Source organism: Colias croceus, chromosome 1 (genome assembly GCF_905220415.1).
Source record: "Colias croceus chromosome 1, ilColCroc2.1".
NCBI lineage: Eukaryota > Metazoa > Arthropoda > Insecta > Lepidoptera > Pieridae > Colias > Colias croceus.
The window spans coordinates 8953482-8975661 of record NC_059537.1 but is presented as its reverse complement, the minus strand read 5'-3'; the positions used below and the strand labels follow the sequence as shown (position 1 = coordinate 8975661).

The window sequence follows — 22180 nt, the reverse complement described above, 5'->3', positions numbered from 1 at the left end:
TCATGTAAACAGTATAAATTAGCATAATAATATTTAAATTATGTATCAAGACTAGTTTTATGTATTTATAGATGAAGTCTATTTACAAAGATGAGACCATAATAAAGGTTATTTTCAAAATCTTAAATCTAGTTCAGGATACATCGCCCATTTTTGCAAGTGACTACTATCAAGCTGATTTTCCGTTTGTAGCTTTATTTTGATGAGACACCGAATAATTTCGTGTACGAAACTCTCGATTGTGGTAGCTAACAGAGATAACAAGGATAAAATTTTTTGATTTGATGGTTCTCAAATATTTATTACGCAATTTGTAGGACAATATGTCTGTTGAATTATATAAACATTAACTAAGTGAAAACAAAAAAATCAGCTTGTTAGTAATCATTTATGATGACCACGTTATCGATACACTTTGGAAAGGGGGACTCTTTGAACAAACCATAGATTTTGTAGGACAAATATTTTTTCGAATAATTTTGGTAATTATCTTGAGATTGAACAAAAAAAAAATTCATTCAGTTAGTAATAAATATTTGAGAACCATCAAATCAATTTTTTTTATCCTTGTTATCTCTGTTAGCTACCACAATCGAGACTTTCGTACACGAAATTATTGGGCGTCTCATCAAAATAAAGCTACAAACGGAAAATTAGCTTGATAGTAGTCACTTGCAAAAATGGGCGATGTATCCTGAACTAATCCTGTTTTTGTCAAAAAATATATTTAACCTATAACCATTTCATGATCGCTACATTAATCTTAGCGTGGTAAATTGAAATAATTATTGTTATGTAATTGAATAATTCCTTCATTAATATTAAATAAAGTGCTATTATAAATAATCTCGTGTTAAATATTGTTTTAGAACTGAACCATCACCCAAAGACGAGTTAAAGAATGCTTCATTGCCACCATTGAAGATAGAAACCACGGGACATGATCAAGTTGACCATTTCACTGATGAGAAACTAGAAGAGAACAACCTTGAAGAAACCAATATTGTTGAGGAAATACAAGCCGATGATTTAATTGAAAGTAGCGCTAACCAAGAACTATTGGATGACAAACCGATGTTTAATCAAGGTAATAGCTAATTTACTATCTATCAAATTATATTATGACTAGCTGCTCCGCGCGGTTTCGCGTGTCTAGTGTGATGATATACAGCCTACTAGCATACAGCATACCTTCCTCGATAATTGGGCTATCTAACACAGAAAGAATTTTTCAAATCGGGCCAGTAGTGCCCGAGTTTAGCGCGTTCAAACAAACAAACAAACAAACTCTTCAGCTTTATAATATTAGTTTATATAGTAATATAATTATTGAACACTCCACATGCCATAAATTATTTTATAACCCAAAGCCGTCATTGTAATCTGGTTAATCATTATTATTTTATGTTGTTATTTTCATCATGTCTACAATAACAATATAATGACATGTGATGTTTTTATAGAGTTGCTTTTGCCAAGTCATATTGCTAACTTTGAAGTTATGCTGTTTATATAAGATCGTAGATTTCTCTCTGCAATCTATAATATAAGAATGAATCGCAAAATGTGTTGGTAAGCGCATAACTCGAGAACGGCTGAACCGATGTCGTTAATTCTTTTTTTATAGTATTCCTTGAAGTACGAGGATGGTTCTTATGGAGAGGAAACGTAAACATGTACCACGGGCGAAGCCGGGGCGGACTGCTAGTAGTTTTATAATTATAGTTATTGAATACATTTTTTCTAGCTCCTATTGGTTTTAGCGTGCATAATTGGGCTATGAAACATAAACAAAACTTTTATAATATTGTTACTTACACAAATATTATAAAGAGGAAAACTTTGTTTGTTTGTTTGATTGTAATGAATAGGCTCATAAACTACTGGACTGATTTTAAAAATTCTTTCACCATTCGAAAGCTACATTATCCACGAGTAATATAGGCTAGGTTTTATCCCGGAAATCCCACGGGAACGGGAACTATGCGGATATATTGAAAACGCGGGCGAAGCCGCAGGCGGAATGCTAGTTATAGATACATAATTTGAAAAAAAATTTCATTCTTATGTGATTATTTTTTTTTCTCTCAGGTGATCGTCTTGACCAAAGCTCGTCGGATTCCGATCAAGACACACAACAGGGCTCTCGACGACCTTCCACATTCCGCAAAACATTGCGACTATCGTCTGAACAAATTGTAAGAATAACCTTTATTCAATCAATACATAGTATTAAACAAAGTCTCTGTCGCTGTCTGTCCGTTCCATTGTATGCTTAAATTTTTAAAACTGATTTTGATGGGGTTGCTTTCAATATTAATAGATACAGTGATTTTCAAGGAAGTTTTAAGAATATAATTTATGAGGTTTAAGACAGAGCGGGCGAAGCCGGGCGCCGGAAAGCTATATCTAATATATATTATAAAGGCGAAAGTTTGTAAGTATGGATGTATGGATGTTTGTTACTCTTTCACGTAAAAACTACTGAACCGATTACAATGAAATTTAGCACACATATAGAGGGTAACTTGGATTAACACATAGGATAGTTTTTATCCCGGAAATCCCACGGGAACGGGAACTATGCGGGTTTTCCTTTGCAAACGCGGGCGAAGCCGCGGGCGGAAATCTAGTATTATATATTTTACTAATTAATGTCTAATGTTGTAAATCCGGTTCATACAATAGTAACTATGTATTTATAGGTTATTTCAATGTACATAAAGGTTATTTGCTATCAAATCCGGATACGTGCGAATTAATTAAGCATGTGTTACATAATGATTGATGGTATTGATTTTTATCCTTTTATCAACAACCTCTAATGTGCGTTATGCATCAAATGAAAACATTTCTTATAATAAAAGTTTTAAGATAAGTAATAAGTACATTGCGTAACATATGATTATAATTGAGAATCGAATGTTTTTCTTATCGTATTGTTATAAAAATAGTTAAGCTAAAGCGATAAGCGTAAATGCTCATCAGCTGATCGCGTCCTTGTTTTTACTTTGACGATATTGTCCTTAGCTTGCGATAAAACCTACTTATTGAAAATGCGTCAATTAAACATTAGTTGTGATTCAAATTTTTATAGAGTAAATATGTGATATGTTAATCGTAAAGCAATTTTCAAAACAAATTTAGATTTGAATCATCTTAATTTTGTGATATCGTTATTTAATAATGCAAACACACGTATCTAAATATGTCTGACAACCTCTTTTTCGTAATCTATTTGTATTGGGGTGTTGCTATCGGAAATACCTAAGTACTTATGTTATTATTTATCAGTTAATAAGATAAATACGAAGTCGCAACAAAAGAAATGTCGTGTCTATTAATCTATGAGTATACAAAAAATAGAGCGTGTGTGCCGATCACATGTGTCAGAAGTGAAACTTCTTTGGCAAGATACAAAGATACCAAAATCGTCGCCTTACTCCGTGGCGGGTGGGTATTGCCATGACGCGACCTCGAAATTTTGCTCTCGACGTGCCCAAAGAAGTTTCACTTCAAAAAGTAAACACATTACCCGTTCTTCCTGTCAACTTCATCAGTGTGTAAAGTATTTTTATTATTATTTATTACTAGCGGTCCGCCCCGGCTTCGCCCGTGGTACATATTTCGCAATAAAAGGTAGCCTATGTCCTATCTCGGGTATCAAAATATCTTCATACCAAATTTCATGCAAATTGGTTTAGTAGTTTAGGCGTGATTGAGTAACAGACAGACAGACAGAGTTACTTTCGCATTTATAATATTAGTATGGATTACCCCCAAACCCTTGGGAAACAATTTCAAGGACAAAAAATCATTCAAATCCGTTCACCCACTCTTGAGATATAAATGGTGTAACTAACATTGAGATAATATTACTACGTATGGAGGCGACACCACGAACAAAATCTGTGCGCCATTTTTTTGCTCTAACTAGGTTTTAAAAATTATTATCTAGTTAGGTACGTACCGATGAAAGTTATTCCTTTGCACTTTTCCGTATTATTTGTATTATATGTGCAATATCGTAACACACACGAAGGCATATTTGATGCGTTTCACTTTAAAATAAATAAAAAATGAGCGTGCAGTTACGCCATATGGCGTATGTTGAGCGGAGCATGTGATGTAGGCGGTGTCGTCCCATATGTATATCTCAATGGTAACTAACAGGATTTTAAAGTTTAATGAATAAAAAACCCCGTCTGTAATCAATGACCTATTATACTAGTAGACGCGGCATACGCCAACATCATTGCACTAAAAAACAGCGTAATTAATACATACCTACTTACTAACGCATTATCACCAATACAGTTGTTCTCTCTTTCACTCTCACGCACGAGATATAATACATGTCTCACTCATGTACTTCGTAATAACAACTGCCGATTAAAATATAAAAAGAACGTCCAGCCACGACGCTGAATGGTGCGTGACTAAGTGAAACTCGGGCACTTAGCTGAGTTTTTTCTTGCCAAAATAGAGAGCGGGTAACCCGTAACGTATCTAGCTCTTTTATATATCATAGTCTGTAATGACCAGAAAAAGCTGAACCTCCGCGAGGGCATGAACGAGATGGTGTTCAGCGTGACGACCGCGTACCAGGGCACCACGCGCTGCAAGTGCAACGTGTTCCGCTGGCGGTACGACCACAAGATCGTCATATCCGACATCGACGGCACCATCACCAAGTGAGTACTGACTGACCGGTTGATGTTGGTAGGGACCCTGCCTTCCAAGCCAGAGGTCGTGGGTTCGATTCCCACCCACGGCAAATATTTGTGTGATGAATAGATGTTTGCTCTGTGTCTGGGTGTTAATTATCTATATAAGTATTTATTTTAAATTATATATGTATGTTTCTTAGCCATATGCTTTCGATAACACAAGCGAAAGCTCGTATGGGATGAAATCGTGCCGTGTGTGAAAATTGTCCTGAAATATTTATTATTTATTAAAGTTAAGATGATGTCTAGATAAATGTAACGTGTAAGGTATCGTGTAAAACAAATTATATGTATGGGTGCATGTAACGCTCACGTCAACGTTCACGCAGTCGGCCGCGCGCCCAAAATTATGAGTTGAGTGTAAGTGCTTTGAGTTGTGTGACGTTCACATTGAATTGAGACTAAATTTCGCTTAATTTTTTTTTATATTATTATTATGCGTAACGCATCTTTGGATCTGGGGGTGTAGACAAAATGAAAAAAATAATAATTTTGTGTTTGCGAGTTTCGCTTATGTGAGAAAAATAAAATGGTAAATTAATTAATTATATTAGAGGTGAGAATGGTATAAGATTAATTATATTAGAGGTGAGAATGGTATAAGATTAATTTTCGCAAAAAACTGATTTTATTAAATGTAACTATAAATCTTAGGACGCACCACCGCTTCTCTTTGTCCTCAGTAAAACAAAAAAGGGCCGATATAAATAAAACACCATTTAACATTTTATTGTTCTCGTATGACAAAAAACATAAGGATATCGTGTATTATCAATGTATTGAGAACAATACATATGTGTGTCACGTAAACAATAACGTCGCATTGTTTTATGTTATTGCGGTAACGCTGCTAACGTATATTTCAAACCATGAAACCACAGATAAAATATAAGAGTACCGCACATGCGTGATCAGTAACCGCAATGTTTTTATTTGGTATATTTTTTAATATTATTATTCAACGTTAAAAATATATTATTCTAATTTCTAGCTGCGCTCCGCGGTTTCACCCGCGTGGCCCCACTTCTGTTAGTCTTAGCGTGATGATATAATATAGCCTATCCTCGATAAATAGGCTATCCATCACCGAAATAATTTTACAAATCGGACCAGTAGTTCTTGAGATTAGCGCGTTCAAACAAACTCTTCAGCTTTATAATATTAGTATAGATAAAACACAAACACCGCGATGTTTCTTATTTATTTGTACATAAAACACAGATGTTTAATAATAAATCATAAATGGTTTTTAACGGCTTTAAAAATACAAGAAAGCAAGAAACAAGCCAAAAGTGCCTCATAATAATAAACCATTATGTACTTGTCAAATACATTCTACAATAGACAATAAATAACATGCATAAAACGTATATTTTTTACACATTGTTTATTTATATATATTTTTCTAGTTTGTTATCTCACCTTCAGTTGGTTGCTTGGAAGAAATTACTCATATGTGATAAGGCTGCCTTCTGTGACTTCTTTTTGTATTTTGTGTTAGTAGCACAATAAAGTGCCTAAGTATGAAATGTTTGTTACAGGTCTGACGTATTAGGTCACATTTTCCCCTTGGTCGGAAAGGACTGGGCGCAGTCTGGCGTTGCACAGTTGTTCACTAAAATCAAGAACAATGGCTACCAGCTACTGTACCTGTCGGCGAGAGCTATTGGACAAGCTGGGGTGAATATATTTTTGATTTATACTTTTTTATGAATGATTTGGTACATTTCAGGAAATTATGATATTTATTAATTATTATATGCATTGCTTTTGATAAATTAAAAAAAGTATGAAATTTTACTTGTATTTTTCGTTAGCTTTGTATTATAAGGAACTTCTACTCAATCTTTACTAATATCCGAACTTTATTGTATTTGTTTGTCTTTGTTTCACGTCGCTATGGAGCGATTTTATGATAAGATTTTTGTGTCTGTAGATAATTAGGAGGCTAGAGTGTCATAGCCAAATGTTTGCCGCGATAAAATATCTAATTTTCAAGGGAATTCTCTGTGACTATTCGTCCGCAAACCGCGGGCGGTAAGTTAGTACCTATGAAATAAAACAGAACTTCTCTATTAATTTAAACCAAAAAAATAAACAATAATATTAAGTTTTTTTTTAATATTGATATATAATTGCAGGTAACCAGAGAATACCTGCGCTCGATAAAGCAAGGCGAAGTGTGTCTACCCAATGGACCCTTACTACTCAACCCTACGTCGTTACTACGAGCCTTCCATAGAGAAATCATTGAGAAGAAACCTGAAGAGTTCAAGATTCAATGCCTCGCTGATATTAAAGCGCTTTTCCCCACCGGATCTAACCCCTTCTATGCTGGATATGGAAATAGAGTTAATGTAAGTGGTTTTTTTTTAAATTTATGAGGTTATAAAATTAGCAAAATCACCTTTGTTATTTTGCTTCAGTATGAATATACATTTGTTCACCGTTTGTATTAAAATATAATGGGCTAATCAACATTTTCAAACTGGTATATTTTAAAAAATAAAAATAAAGCATACTTATATGCTTAGAAAAAATCTAGGGTTTGTCTAATGCAATCAAGTAATTTAATTAATTAATTTAATTTGACATTGGTATTTTTTTTTACAAATATTCTCACATGAAGCTGGGTTAATTAGTCTTAAAATCAATAAAATTTTCTTATTTTCGCAGGACGTGTGGGCGTACCAAGCCGTCGGCATTCCCATAGTGAGGATATTCACAATCAACTACAAGGGCGAACTCAAACATGAACTGACGCAGACATTCCAATCCACGTATGTATTCACACCGTTACATAAACCGTGAATCATCGAACATTTGGGTTTTGTAGAGCAATCAGTGATTAATAATAAATTCAGTTCACTTATAATGTAAAAGACAATATTTTTGTTATCTGTTTAACAATTAAGCGATAAAAACAACAAGTATCGAAAGTCAACGTTACAATTTTGCGTTCGAATTAATTGTATCACGTACTCTAGAAAATTCGAAATTCGGCGAAAACAGCTTATCTCAACATTCATTTGTTACTCACACACTAACTACTCGCACTCGCACATGGAAATTTAATACATATTTCTATTTCAGTTACCACGTGCAAAGTGACATGGTCGATGATTTCTTCCCGCCGTTGAAAAGCGATAATGTTAGCTAGCGCGAATAATAATTAAATTTATTTTGATTAAAAGGAATAAGCACGTGACTGTTATGGTAAGCCATATGGCATGTTTAGGGGCTTGTCACACTCGGACCGCGCATAAACATTAATTTTCCATTGCTCTAACAAAAGCAGACGGCTCAATAAGAGTGCCAATACCGATTGGGCTCGGTTATATAGAAATTGGCATTCGAAATTGAATTGTTTGTGACCGCCTTTACTATCTTAACTGAATTAACAATCGACGATCATGTCATTTGTATGTTGAAATAAATCTTGTGAAAGTGTCGTAGTGTTATCGAATATTTTAAGTGCTATATTTGTCTTATATTGTCCTATACAACAACAACAGATACTTAATCGCGACAGTATCAATGTTTTTCAGAAACAACAAAATTATGTGTAAATTGTCTTTTGTTTTCTAAAGGCTATTAACATTTATAATCATTTCACGTATTTCCAATTATAGATAAAAAAATATGCATAAGTACATACTTATTTTTATTATTGCGTTATTATTTTTGTGAAAATTGATGAATAATGAATAGGTATGCAAAATCTAAAGGATATCTTTAATAATAAATCTTTAGAATTATTCATCGAAAAATAATAATTATAAGTAGTACATAGTAGATGAATCATAATATGGGTGCTGGATATAGACTAAACAAGCTGGGTGGTTCTTCATAATATAATAACGGCGCGACATTTTTAACACTAACACTTAAAAACATAATTATCATTGTTAATTCTTCAGTTTTGTTCTCTGTGTATTTTATTTTATATTGTGTCATTTTACTTCTTTATTCATTAAGACATTATACAAACATATCTCTCTTACACTGTCTCTTCTATCAATATCACCTGGATCTTGAAAAATATTATCTAACCGGATACAATAATTACTCATAACGATAATGATAACAATATCTGAACAATTGTCGTAACATTTATATTTTTAATGCATATAATATACAAAATATAATCATGTGAATTTACATTATCTACACTAATATTATAAAGAGGAAAACTTTGTTTGTTTCTTTGTTTGTTTGATTGTAATGAATAGGCTCATAAACTACTGGACCGATTTTAAAAATTCTTTCATCATTCGAAAGCTACATTATCCACGAGTAACATTGGCTAGGTTTTATCCCGGAAATCCCACGGGAACGGGAACTATGCGGGTTTTTCTTTGAAAACGCGGGCGAAGCCGCAGGCGGAAAGCTAGACAAACCCCCCCCCCCCCCCCTTAAAATTGTTTAATCTTATACATATTTAAATATGTACAACCTAATTACCTTCCTATTATTACTGTATTATGTACCTTTGTAATAAGTGTTTATTTACTATTCCCCAGGTACTCACACATGAGTGTGCTAGTGGACCAAGTGTTCCCGCCAGTGCTGTGCGAGCCGACCGACGAGTTCTCGCAGGCGGTGTACTGGCGCGAGCCGCTGCCCGACATTATACTACCCGCTGTTACAACAACACCTACTAAGACATAAAAAATGTAAAACCTCTTTATGAAATAATAAACATGGATTTGTGCAATAATGGAATTGCCAGGAGCGATTTTGTATCTGATTTTGAATTTTCAGCTCAATTTAGCTGGTTATGTTATAATTTTGTTGGAAGCGGATGGAACATGATCAGTTTTGATGTAAGGTCTAATTTTGTTTGTGAAAGGCAAAATATGTCACTTGTTTGTGAGCAGCTCGCAATAGCTCTTACAGTACAATTATTACAAATGTGTCATTTATGGATTTATATACCGGGTAAAATAGAATAAATAGAAGTTTGGCGATATAACAATAAAGGCTATAGATTAATTAGTAATATTAGGGTCTGATCTGTGCATAGTGTTACCTTTACAAATATGAAATGATAAACTCAATACATACCAAACATAAACTCAGCTTTTCTGTTGAATTATATTTTTAGTTCCTATTACGAAAATTATAAAGTCGACGTAATTAAACTTGTAGAGTTACTACTAGTTTTACGATTGCATTTCTAGAAATTTTGATTGAAATATATAAGCGTGTCCCAGAAAACAATGTTAATAATTTAATTGTAGAAATAAAATACGAATTGAAAAATAACTCACTTTATCTAGTACTTTTAGTAATTAGTTCCTAAACAGACCTTGGGCTATAATATTAAACGCTGGAAATAGGTAACCTTATATTTTTTTCTACCAGAGTACTTTGACAAATACTGATATATTCTACAAAAGTACCGGCGCTATAATAATTCTAACGACGTTTTTGATAAACCTAGAATTCATTCATAGCTGATTATTCTTAGCAGGCTGTGATATAAGGGTGATCTCGGCTTGAATGTCACTCAATAAGGGTCGCTTTGAACTAACTCATACTATAAATATAATACTATTTAGTTAAACAAGGTAATTTAATTGAAAGACATTCTAAATGGATAGACTTTTTAATGCAATTTTTGTGTAATGTACCATGTATGTAACCAATACGTAGTTTTACAAATAGTTGAATAGAAATATTCTTGTGGCGTAACGTTCATAGTTTTCATTCAAGCACCGCTTTGTAAGCGAATAAACGCAAATATCGCGTAGATGTTCGATGTGTAGAACTTTTAAAATCAGTTAATGTCGTCACTCTGTGTGTATCTTATAATTAAAATTTAAATAACGTTTTGTAGATGGAACGTGTAGCTAAATGTCATAATATGCATCTCAAAGACTGTAACATAGTCGCTATGAAATTGTTATATTTTGCTGGGTGTATGAGCTGTGATGTTGTCGGATGATGAAGCAATGCTTTACTTTTGTACTGTGATTACCTATTTATATATAAGTTATGTTAATGTAAAACACAAGTGCACATTTCAAATTTGTCCCACTCAGGCAAAGCCGTTGATGATTTTATTTTTGTAATTCAATTGATTTTTGTTAGAATACTGATATTTTTTGTAAAAATTTAAGTTACTTTGATATTGTATGTATAGAAAACAAATGGACACCTGTTTTATGTATTATTTTTCTATTATCTTTAATTTATTTTTGTCAATAATGAAAAATGGTAGTAATTAATGATTTCAACAATAAAATCAATATGCTTCGTATAAAGTATATTTTGTTGACACAGATTATTTTATTATTTGAATCCTTTATACCCAAGCATTCCAGAAACATTGCCAGCCTTATCCTTCGTGCGCATAATAGAATAGCAATTACCTACGAATTCAGATTGCATTACATTCTTGGAGTGAGGACTTAAAAATTAATAAGTAAATCCACATATTTCTATGTTGGTTATGGGGCAGGTTCATTTCAAAACTGTCACTAATCGATTTCCTTATCAAGAAAAAGCATTTTCAAGGAAATTTTGCCTAAATTGTAAAGGTGTTATGGTAAAGGTGTTTGCAATTATTATTCATATTTGACACAATATTTTAATACAATTATTGTATTAATTTTAATTGTATTCCTGTAAGAAAATCTCAAAATTGACAAACAAATGTTTTGAATAGGCAAATGTGAGTATTTCTGCTTGAAATATTTCTGTCTATTGAGAAATCGACAATGCATTAGGGTCCGTTCACACAGACCGGCTCTGAGAGGAGAGCAGATTCTTATCACGATGAAAACAGAGTTTTTAGTATTTGTAACTTAAGGTTTATTTTTGCGTGTGCACTGCTTTTGACATTAAGAATGCTTGAACGCGCTTGGTGTGAAATAATAAGAGGAGCTGACCGGCTCCGATCGCGTACTTTTTCTCGTTCGCGCAGCCGTTCAGCTCCGATTACATTCGCATCCGCTTTCAGATAGCTTCCAGCTGGTCTATGTGAAATAGTTGACGGCTCCGCTCCGACCAACTCCAAGCGTATACGATCCGGTCTGTGTGAAAAGAAAAATGCGCGCCGATGCTCTCCGAGCCTGTCTGTGTGAACGGACCCTTATTATTCATTTTTCTTGATTTGAAAAAGTCCACCTAACTTTTTAAAATACTTTGTAAGAAAATAATACTTGTTCAATCAAAATAAACATATTCAGATATAGTCCTTTAATTATATGAATATTAAAAATTAAAACAAACAAATGCACTGCACTTATATTACGTTTCATCGTCTTCCATAGCAACATCTTCAATAGCATTATTTTCATCATCATTATCGCTTTCTTCATCACTAGGTACATCAATATCTTTATGGAATCCTTTTCCTTTTGTCCAATGGCATTTAATTACTACTTTAAAGTTTGCCATTTGAATACCCAAGAGTTTAAGTATGCTCGCCTGCTCTGGTGTTAGTGCTTGACCTTTTTTGCAAACCTGTAATCAAAAGATAATTAGTTTGTGGTTGATTAAATTATAGTAATTTTAAAATAACTTTATTATCTTAAAATACTTATATATTTTGAATAATTACCTGATATTCTTTGATAAGATTGATGACACCTCGCTCTAAAGATGTGGGCAGGCCGAGCCTTCTGAGATGAGGCTCAATTGTGTGTGAAAAATCTGCAAGTGGACCTTTTGGCAATATCACATCTTTGGTTGCTACAAACCCTGCTCGCGCATATTCGGAGTCTTCAAAATCTTTGAACCATTGCAACACATCAATAACATCTCGGTTTGTCATAAGTAGACCACACTGGCCTTTTAATTTCTTCGATATCTGAAATGATCATGAATAATATTAAGAATATTTTTCTATGTTAAAATAAAATAAGTCCAAATTACCAATTATAACAATAAAACTGTCCTAACAACCTTACTTGCAAGTTGGCAAACTGTTGAAAATTTTTTATCCATAACATTCACTTCAGATTAAATGCTTATTTTTTTGTAAGACTTAATCAAATAGGAATTATTACGCCTAAAATTTACTTCTTCCAAACGTCCATTAAGTGCAGGCTACAATTAAATGGATGGAATGGATGTACTTTGGATATACAAATTTAAAGAATTAAAACTTGAACAGAGTGCAATAATTATTCCTGGATTTTGTTAATTTTGTTGATTAAAGATTGTTCATTCTATGGGGACAATATGATACATATACAGACATTTAGATTTGGTTGAATTGATTCTTACCAAGTTCAACTGATCTTCGACTTCATCACTTTTCGTTCGTCCCAGAGCAACAGCCATAACTTTATTCTTTCCGAAGAAAAATCTTGAATCCTTCCATTCGTTACGTAAATCTTTTAATTTTGTATTTCGCATATTGTCCACGGAAAACACAAAAATGTTTTCATATTTTGATAAAGAATTTCTTACTTCTTCTATAGTTTTTTGTTTTAACAGAAGTCCCTTTTTATTTGTCTTTGTAAGTGAAACTGTAACATAAAATGTAAGAAGTCATGAACAAATAAAATTTAAAGGGGTACCTATCCATTAATCTTATTTTATTCTCCATCGTATGCTTCATTTCATCGCTATAGGTTATACTTATAGAAAAAAAAATATTACTTACCTTTTTTATCACGTTTTGATTTAGGCATTTTGTATAGTCTAAATAGTTTGTCTTAGTACCCTTAAATTATATTCCGTTTTCCTTTTTATTAAATAATATTAATTAAAGTAAGTAAAATGAAGCACACGTGCATTTATTTTGACGAGAACAGCCAATTATGATTGACATTTGACGCAAATCGCAATGTCAATGACGTCGGTAGTTGACGTTTTTCTGCCAAGTCAACGTCAATTTGCGTCAACTATTCAAGCGTTTTTTTTGTCTTATGGCAATGAGGGAAAACTTTTTTGCTAAAGTCAAGTTATAAAACTTCACGCTTGCATGTGTGCTTGCTGTGCTTGCATGGCATTATAAGGGTCAGCTCACACCGAGACGTGACGCGGCGCGACGCTGCGCGCACATTTTTCATAGAGCGACTCGGAATATACTTTATTCACTACACGAAAAGATACACATTACATTGTGAGAATTCAGATTACGTTGCACCACGCAGCACTGCGCCTCGAGGTGCCTCGCGGCGTAGCGCGACGTATCGTGACGCAGCAGTGCATCGCCGGTACACGCGGCGTGCAAGAGCGGTGCTGCGTCTCACGATGCCCCGCGACGCCGCGAGGCGCAGCCTGAGGCCGCTGTGGCGACTTCTCTACTATTTCCGTTCAGACTTCGTTTAGAATTGATGCAGTTTGGTCGAGTGCTCGATTGAAAATACAATGATAGACTGGGGTCTTGTTATAATCGGACTTCTTGCAGAAGAGGAAGAGGACTGTGGGAGGGCGCGGGCGGAGCCGCGCGGTGCCCGTGGCTAGTAGATACGTTCCGCTGCGCCTCGCGGCATCTCGCTGCGCAGTGAGGCGTCGTCCTGCTATGATTTTAAGATGCACCTCGTGACGTTGCGATGCGTCTCGCGACGACGCGCGGCGTACCGCGAAATCATTGGCCTCTTTGAGTATCGTCGCGTCGCGTCTCAGTGTGAATTGACCCTAAGTGCCACCGTGCACCGTGCGTACGTGTGTTTAAGTATGTTGTAATAACATAATAATTTGAAGGGAGACCGAAGATTGGTTTATCAGTTTCGTTACTATTTTCCCTGAAAAAAAGTAGTGTTTTACGTCGTCAAGTCTTATTTTTTAAACCTACACCCAAATAATATAAAAAAAATATAATTACAGTATATTATTAAGGGTATAAATATTATAGTAATAATAGACGTTCGAACTTGGTGCGATCGGACCACCGCACTCGTGCGGGTGCGATCGACACGCCACACCACCGGACCGCACCAATCAGTCCAGCCCCCCTAGCCAAGTGGATTTCTGTTAGCGTAGCGTTCAATAGAATAGAATACGAATGTATGAGATTGACGTAGGCTGTAGATTTGCAGCTACAGCAGATGTAGTTATCTACAGCTTACGTCAATCTCATACATTCGTAGTCTATTCTATTGAACGCTACGCTAACAGAAATCCACTTGGCTAGGGGGGCAGTGCTACTGGACAGCGAGGACGTCGCACTATAATAATATGTTTGTAGGCCCGAAAAAGTGACATTCTTGTTTTAATGGAAATATCTAATGCCTCCTCCACACTACTCGCGAAGTTGAACGAGGTTAGACGAATAGAATAATGTAGAGAGGCACTTCGGCTTACTTCGTCCAACTTTACCTCGCCTCGGCCGACTTCCGTTTGTTGTCGGTTTTTGCGCCCGAGTCAAAGGGCACGAAGTTACCTGAAGTTCGTTCTGAATATGAACGTATGCGTTCCTCGCGAAGTTGAACGAGTGTGTAGTGTAGCACCGCGGACTTCAGTCAACTTCGGCCGAGTACTTCGCCGAGGAACTTCGCGAGTAGTGTGGAGGAGGCATAAGGCTAAGGAGCTTCTCTTTTTAAATGCACGAGTAGAACACCCAGAGTTTTATTTAAAAAAAACACGATTTTTTAAAAAATATTTAAAATATTGGAACGCGGCCTACTGAGCTAAATAAATTCATATACATAAACAAAAAATAGATACACTAGATAACTTATTATGTTGCTAATATATGAAGTGATTACAGGCGCAAATTATCTCTTTTTTAAATTTTCAATAATGTCGATAGAGGAGATAAAGTATTGTAATTTTTACTGATTTTCGTTTTTATTTTTTTTATATTATAATATGCAGGCGTTAGTAGAAGCTCTGTTTAGTACCAAAAGAAGCCTTGAACTGAGGTCTACATGTGACAAAAATACCACATTCTAACCACGAAATTATTACGAGATATCACAGATAGATTTTCAAAGAATTCAATGTCAGGGTTGTAAAAAAATAAAAATGATCAAGGTTTGTATCAAGAAACTTATACCTAGTTTGTATCTATATTTTCACACACAGATTGTATAGTGTGGATATTGTCAGCATAAAAAAAATATTATACAATATAATTTGAATAAGATATTTTGAGACATAAATATACTTACTGAAAAGTTTCCGGTAAAAATATGTTTATTATTACTAATCATTAAATTTATAAAAAATGAGCAGCAATCATCAGAATTTATATCTAAAGTTTAAATAAAAAATGTACGTGCGTTTCAAGATGGCTGGCCTATTTGGACTACTATTTTGAGAACCCCGTTCCGTTTTTGTTTCCCCTCTGGCCCCGCAGCCGTCAGTGTAGTGTATCGTTCACAGCAAGAGAAAAATTGAAATTGTGTTGCTATCGCTGGCTTAATTACTTTAATTCCCTTCACAAGTAAGTGTAGATAATTAAGAATTGTGTGATATTCATTTTGTGATTTTAAAAGAGTGTGTATTTTTTATGATAACTTTATACATTTGTGACTGTGACGCATAAAAGGAGTGTCCCTTAAAGCAGCCATTTTGCCAGAGCCGGCGACACGATATTGCGGTGCGGTTACCTATCGTTATAAATTTTAGTAATTAAAATCAAATGTAATCTAAATGTATTCACATATTGTTTAAAAGTTACAAGAGTAGGCCAAGTACTGTGGTAAAGAAATTGTTCCTACTAAAACTACACGTAAGTTATATGAACATTCTTGTAATGAGGTGCATGGTATTGAAGTCTTTTCTTTTTGTAATATGCATCTCTTAATACGGTTCTATTTTAGTTCTCGATTACAAACCATATTGGCATGTGTGTTATATATTTTTACTCTATTCTATCACGATAAATGAATAACTAAGTAAGTGCGTCGTAGTTTGGCCTTGCGTCTCAGTCACGCCGTTATCTTTTTCGATAAATAATGATTTATGTCATTATAGTTAATATAAAAAGTTAAGTGTCGGCAAGATGAGATTTAAGTGTCTCTAAGCAAAATACCTTGTACCTTGTGTTCCTTGTACCTTTTTCCTCGGCTGCTTTTACGTTAACATGAGATAGGCACGTGTGTATTTTCCATCATAGAAGGTCATATAAATAGTTAGGTAGATTTATTTGCTGATATTCTGATTATTTGTGAGCCTGGAATGATCCTTCTTACTAATTCACCCATCACTATGTTTAACCTTAATTTTATGACTCATCTTAAAAGCTACAGATGCTGCACAGTTTTAAGCCTTTTGTAAAGAGAACCTTTAGACAAGGATCATTTATATTTGATAAATTAGTCATTGAATTTGTTCAGACATTTTCATAAAAAAAATGTCATTTTCTATATACCTAACTTTTGCTGGCTGAATTGTACATTTTCTTACCGTTAGAAGGTGAGATCTTCTAAGAAAATATTAATCACTTCATTCAATTAACATTATTCAGATGTCTACAAATAGTATATGAACCAAATACTATTTAATAAAACTATTAGTATAAATAAATTTCTCTGTTACTCTGTTGCAAATATTAAAACAGATTTGAATAAATTAATTATTGATTAAAGCAAATCTATTGTAATATTTTAATTTACAACTGCCTGCTTATACTTTGAAGAGTGCAAGAGATATTCGTATTATAAGTCGCATATTATATTAAAATTAAAAATTGCATAATATGTGGTTTTCGTATTGGAAATCAAGGTCTCGGCTTTTCTAAATTATGTGTAGCTTCAAAAGCAATTATGTTATATACATAACTTTGTATACAAAATAGATATACTGCCACACCCAAGATTTAGTATAAAGTAATCAATGCTGGACTGAACCGACTAGTAGTTACTATTTGGTTTCCTTTCTTTTTGATGATAGGTTAAAAGCTTCGTAAAGGCCAATTATCACGATTAGTGCCCTAGCAACAGGATATTGAACAGAAAACAGCATAGTAGATAAGCTAGATAAGGGTAGAATGAGGTAGGCGCCGGGTTGTCGGGCGAGGGTGCGGTGCAAGCAGTGGGGGTGTAGGGTGGCGGGTGGCGAGGGTGAGGGGTGTGTGCAAGCGTCGCGCTAGTCGTATTTCGTCTGGAGTGTTCATCCCGTGTCGGCGGATCAATACTGTTGGCGCAGTGGCGTTTGCTTAGCGGCGGCGCGGCGACGGCGCGTACCTTGCCAGTGAGCCGAGTCTGTGAGATGCTGTCAAACCGAACGGACGCCGCGTTGATGTCGCGTTTTGCGTGAGGGTCGCTCTTAGAGCTACGTTGAGTTTATACATTGCGCCCGTGCGCCTGTGAGCCTCTATCCAAAGGTGCGTCGTATTTTATGATGACTCATATACCCAATTGGATTCACTTGGTGAAAGTGACGCCCAAACGATTAGTCTTTCTGAGAAATTATTGAACGCGCATTCATCGATTCACCTTTATCTTCATCTACTTATAGCATTAATTGATTACAGGGGCATCAGTAATATAGTCCTCACACACATCATCCACGATGTCCGTCGACAAGGAGGAACTGGTGCAACGCGCCAAGCTGGCGGAGCAGGCTGAGCGATACGACGACATGGCGGCCGCGATGAAGGAAGTCACCGAAACCGGGGTTGAACTCAGCAATGAAGAAAGAAACCTCCTTTCTGTTGCCTACAAAAATGTTGTAGGCGCCCGGCGGTCGTCATGGCGAGTCATATCCTCAATTGAACAGAAAACCGAGGGATCGGAAAGAAAACAACAGATGGCAAAAGAATATAGGGTAAAAGTAGAAAAGGAGCTCAGAGAAATCTGCTATGATGTACTGGTAAGTGATGAGTCCTATATTTCAGTTATTTTCTTTCCCTTTTATTTCAGGATTTATGATTTGATTATTAAATATAATCAGAACGGTGGATATTGCGAACTTCGAGTAAATTAAGATTATATTGATGTCAGTTTTGCTTTCCTACGCAAATGACGTCATCGCCTCTACTTGTTGCCAATTTAAGGCGTGATGCAACAAAGGTCGCAGTCATGCTGGGTATTTGCATAAGTTAATGGTGGTTTATAGAAATAGGTAGGCATGTGAGAAGGGGCGCGGTGCGGGTTTTCCGCGGCCGGGGCGGGCGGGGTGACGTATTGCGCCGCGTCACTGCGCGCGCTGCTCTCCTGTCTTCGTTCGTTGCCCCGTGTCTCACTTACATTTTTAATTTAATGTCAATTCGCTAAAATTTTATTATAGTCTGTTCTTTAAATCACGTAAAATACTACCATACTGGAATTATTAAAAAAAAAATCCTGCAAGGATAATGAACGCGAATTGAATTCAAATTCATTCTTTATCATCGAAAAGTAATTTTTAGAATTATCAGTAGATGAAATCTTCGATAGGCTTGACTTGTAGAATTTCTACAACGATTTTTCGAGATGTTTTAATTTTTATTTTCAATTTTCTAAATTTTGTTTCAGGGTTTACTTGACAAACACCTTATCCCTAAAGCTAGTAATCCAGAAAGTAAAGTATTTTACCTTAAAATGAAGGGAGATTACTACAGGTACCTCGCAGAAGTGGCCACAGGAGAAACCAGAAATTGTAAGTTTATTAAGTAAATAATTTAAAAAGTAAATATGTATTTTCAATTCACTGTTATTATTATTTATGCTCATTAATATAAGTTAAGAAAACGAAATTGGTTTTTATGATTGTGATATTTAGATATGAATTTAAATTACAGCCGTTGTAGAGGATTCACAGAAAGCATACCAAGATGCTTTCGAAATCAGCAAGGCGAAAATGCAACCCACACATCCAATCAGGCTGGGCCTCGCGTTAAATTTCTCAGTTTTCTACTATGAGATCTTAAATTCGCCAGACAAAGCGTGCCACCTCGCCAAACAGGTCATTATTTGTGTCAGTTATGCATAGGCTCTGTGCTGGCTGGCGCGAGAACGGTGATAGGACGCTGATTGGTAATTGTTGTTATCGATTGTCCGCAGCGGTCGTGGAAGACTCGCAGAAGGCCTACCAGGAGGCGTTCGACATTGCCAAGGCCAAAATGCAACCGACCCATCCCATCAGGCTCGGTCTCGCGCTCAACTTTTCCGTATTCTATTACGAGATTATCAACTCTCCTGCGCGAGCTTGTCACTTAGCTAAACAGGTTCTCAATATTGCACAGAGATACGGAGTGTGCTACCGCGACTATATAACTCCATCCCACTAACTTATATGAACCTTAAAATCCAAACATCATTTTGCATGAAGTTAGTAATCCTTCGTAGTATGTCTTAGTTGACTAATATCGCCTTGGCATGGTCCTGCAACGCAATTAACTCACCTAATACTCGATTCAGCCAGCATCAGGTGTCCTATTAGTAATTTAATACATCGTGTTTTATATGTGGTTTTGAATATTGATTGCGCGTTAACCATGAATATAGAGGGCTCGGTGTGATTGCAGGCTTTCGACGACGCGATCGCGGAACTGGACACATTAAACGAGGACTCGTACAAGGACTCGACGCTCATCATGCAGCTGCTGCGGGACAACCTGACGCTGTGGACGTCGGACACGCAGGGCGACGGCGACGAGCCCGCCGAGGGCGGCGACAACTAGGCGCCGGCTCCTCCCAGCACACGCATTTGTTCTCATCGGTGTTTTATAAGAAAACGAGTAACATTCGAGAACGCCGCGCGACGGCTGTCGCGAGTCGTCGCTTGTATAAAATGTTAAAAAATGTCGTTCGCAGCGGACCTTTGCGATCCGTCTCAAATTAAATGTTATGTGTCATCTTTGACGGTTTTGTATTTCTGTATTTACACTGGATTACAGATATCGAGCTGACCTGATAAATATAAATATTTATAACTTAAGTTATTAAAATTACGGTTTCTTAAGTTAAAAGTGTTTTCCTTTAAAATATAGTGTAATAACAGCCCGGTCGGCCCCCCAAATATAACATTCCTTTCGCCGCATGTCCGCAGTGAAATGGAGATCATGATGATGAATGTTTTAAAATTATGCAATTAGTTATTATATTTAAACATTGTTAAATTACGCCCAATAACCCGATGAAATTTAGATTTTCATAAGTAATAAATCGCAACTGTACATAATGGCTGTATTAAATTAGGGCACAAAAAACTTGTTAGTGTCTGTTTATGTGGTTTTTGTGATGTCCTCGACCATTAATAAATTAACCAAAGGAATAATTATTATTGACATTAACCATTTTATTGTGCCCATCACCAATTTAAGCATTCTGAAATTTTCAGGCATTTATTAGCAAAATAGATTTTGTGATGGACAAATATTGTAACATTTCTGCTGCATTTTATCAGCCATTAATCTATTATATTTTTCATGTTTTCACCAATAAACTTTTGTATTAAATACAATTTTTAGTTTTAGAAATCGATATTTAAAATAAACAGCCACCTATTTACCCCTAAAAAGATTTTTGTCTCATAAATCATCAATTTTTACGTTTCCTTGAAAATGGGCGGTTGAAGCTGAAGTCTGAAAATGATTTGCACATGAACATAGTAAATCCACTATACCTGGCATTAATGTATATATTATACACATAGGTACACATTCATGATTTTTACATGACCTGTTAATATCATATACTACACATAGGTACACATTCATGATTTTTACATGACCTGTTAATATCATATACTATTGATATGATTTTTCCCATAAATGCAGAAAAATAATATTAGATTCTACAGAAAATGTAGGTTTGATCAATCAACATTCTCATTCTCAACATTCTTATAACATTCTTATTCTTCTTATTCTTCATTTGAATGCCATAAAACCTAAAATATAAATCCAACATTCTGTTGTCAACAGTAAACTTGAATTAAGTTTCTCTTGAGGTAGAGTTGCGAAATCGGAAAATCTGCCTTACAAGATTTGTTTACACATCAAAATATGCATTGCATTGGTACAATAATTCAAATCGTTTATAAATACATAGGTACTTAGTACATAAAGTAATTTTATACTATCTTTATTCTAAACTAGCTGCTCCGCGCGGTTTCACCCCCGTGGCTCCACTCCTGTTGATCGTAGCGTAATTATATATAGCCTATAAATATAGGTAGCCTTCCTCGATAAATGAGCTATCTAATTGCTGGTTTACACAGTGCGAGCTAGCGTACGCCTTCCGAGTAGCTGCACTGCAGTTACTCGCACTGTTTGGACGTAACTTACGAGTTAACTCGTACCTACGTGCGAGTTGGTCAGTAGCTCGCATCCGAGTTACTTACTTCAACATTTTTTGTTTTCACTCGCCTGCTCGCCCGGCAGCAACTCGCACATGACAGCGGCTCGTGCGTCGCTCGCATCGTTTGGACGCGTTCGGCAGTAGCTGTCATAGAGCGTATCACCGTTTTTTTTTATTAAAACAAGTTCACTCGACATCGCGACACGACTCGGACAGAGCAGTAGCTAGGTCATAGGTGTGGTGTAGACAGCAAAGGCGAGCCGAGCTACTGACGTACGAGTAGACAAACCGAGTAGCTGTCTACTGGCCAGGCAG

General features: G+C 35.6%; 3 protein-coding genes across 10 annotated transcripts in view; 2 read left to right on the top strand and 1 right to left on the bottom strand.

The window, feature by feature from the left end:
• Positions 1–11019, top strand: part of LOC123693207 (phosphatidate phosphatase LPIN2) — a 35851-nt gene extending 24832 nt beyond the window's left edge. For 3 of the 4 annotated variants that reach the window (XM_045638221.1, XM_045638209.1, XM_045638214.1), the window contains 7 exons: positions 870–1087; positions 2092–2198; positions 4546–4694; positions 6272–6410; positions 6872–7087; positions 7407–7510; positions 9254–11019. In XM_045638221.1, the coding sequence (XP_045494177.1) occupies positions 870–1087; positions 2092–2198; positions 4546–4694; positions 6272–6410; positions 6872–7087; positions 7407–7510; positions 9254–9401 (1081 nt within the window). In that variant the 3' untranslated portion in view covers positions 9402–11019. Of the gene's footprint in view, positions 1–869; positions 1088–2091; positions 2199–4545; positions 4695–6271; positions 6411–6871; positions 7088–7406; positions 7511–7823; positions 7947–9253 lie in introns of all 4 variants that reach the window. The other variant, XR_006751663.1, reaches the window with a different exon arrangement.
• Positions 11020–11921: 902 nt separating this feature from the next.
• On the bottom strand, positions 11922–13505 carry LOC123693490 (mRNA turnover protein 4 homolog). Its single transcript, XM_045638632.1, has 4 exons — positions 13351–13505; positions 12969–13213; positions 12301–12549; positions 11922–12203 (listed from the first exon to the last, which is right to left on the bottom strand). The coding sequence occupies exons 1-4, from the start codon at positions 13376–13378 to the stop codon at positions 11988–11990; spliced, it is 738 nt and encodes a 245-aa protein (XP_045494588.1). The 5' UTR covers positions 13379–13505; the 3' UTR covers positions 11922–11987.
• A 2424-nt stretch (positions 13506–15929) lies between these two features.
• On the top strand, positions 15930–21026 carry LOC123693463 (14-3-3 protein zeta). 5 transcript variants are annotated; one of them, XM_045638602.1, is made up of 5 exons: positions 15930–16080; positions 18115–18452; positions 19097–19220; positions 19625–19788; positions 20089–21026. In XM_045638602.1, exons 2-5 carry the CDS (start codon positions 18153–18155, stop codon positions 20242–20244), a joined length of 744 nt encoding a protein of 247 aa, XP_045494558.1. In that variant the 5' UTR covers positions 15930–16080; positions 18115–18152; the 3' UTR covers positions 20245–21026. The 5 variants fall into 5 exon arrangements, with proteins under 5 accessions (XP_045494558.1, XP_045494550.1, XP_045494586.1 ...); XM_045638594.1 differs by lacking the exon at positions 19625–19788 and adding an exon at positions 19363–19526 and having other exon boundaries at positions 15931–16080; XM_045638630.1 differs by lacking the exons at positions 15930–16080; positions 19625–19788 and adding exons at positions 16122–16236; positions 19363–19526.
• The last annotated feature ends 1154 nt before the right edge of the window (positions 21027–22180 follow it).

Coding starts and splice junctions, on each gene's coding strand:
- LOC123693490 (XM_045638632.1), bottom strand. CDS start 13,378: ATGCCTAAATCAAAACGTGATAAAAAAG. Junction 13,214..13,350: donor ATCAAAACGTGATAAAAAAG/GTAAGTAATATT, acceptor TTTATGTTACAG/TTTCACTTACAAAGACAAAT. Junction 12,550..12,968: donor TCGAAGATCAGTTGAACTTG/GTAAGAATCAAT, acceptor TGATCATTTCAG/ATATCGAAGAAATTAAAAGG.
- LOC123693463 (XM_045638602.1), top strand. CDS start 18,153: ATGTCCGTCGACAAGGAGGAACTGGTGCAACGCGCCAAGCTGGCGGAG. Junction 18,453..19,096: donor AAATCTGCTATGATGTACTG/GTAAGTGATGAG, acceptor ATTTTGTTTCAG/GGTTTACTTGACAAACACCT. Junction 19,221..19,624: donor CACAGGAGAAACCAGAAATT/GTAAGTTTATTA, acceptor GATTGTCCGCAG/CGGTCGTGGAAGACTCGCAG.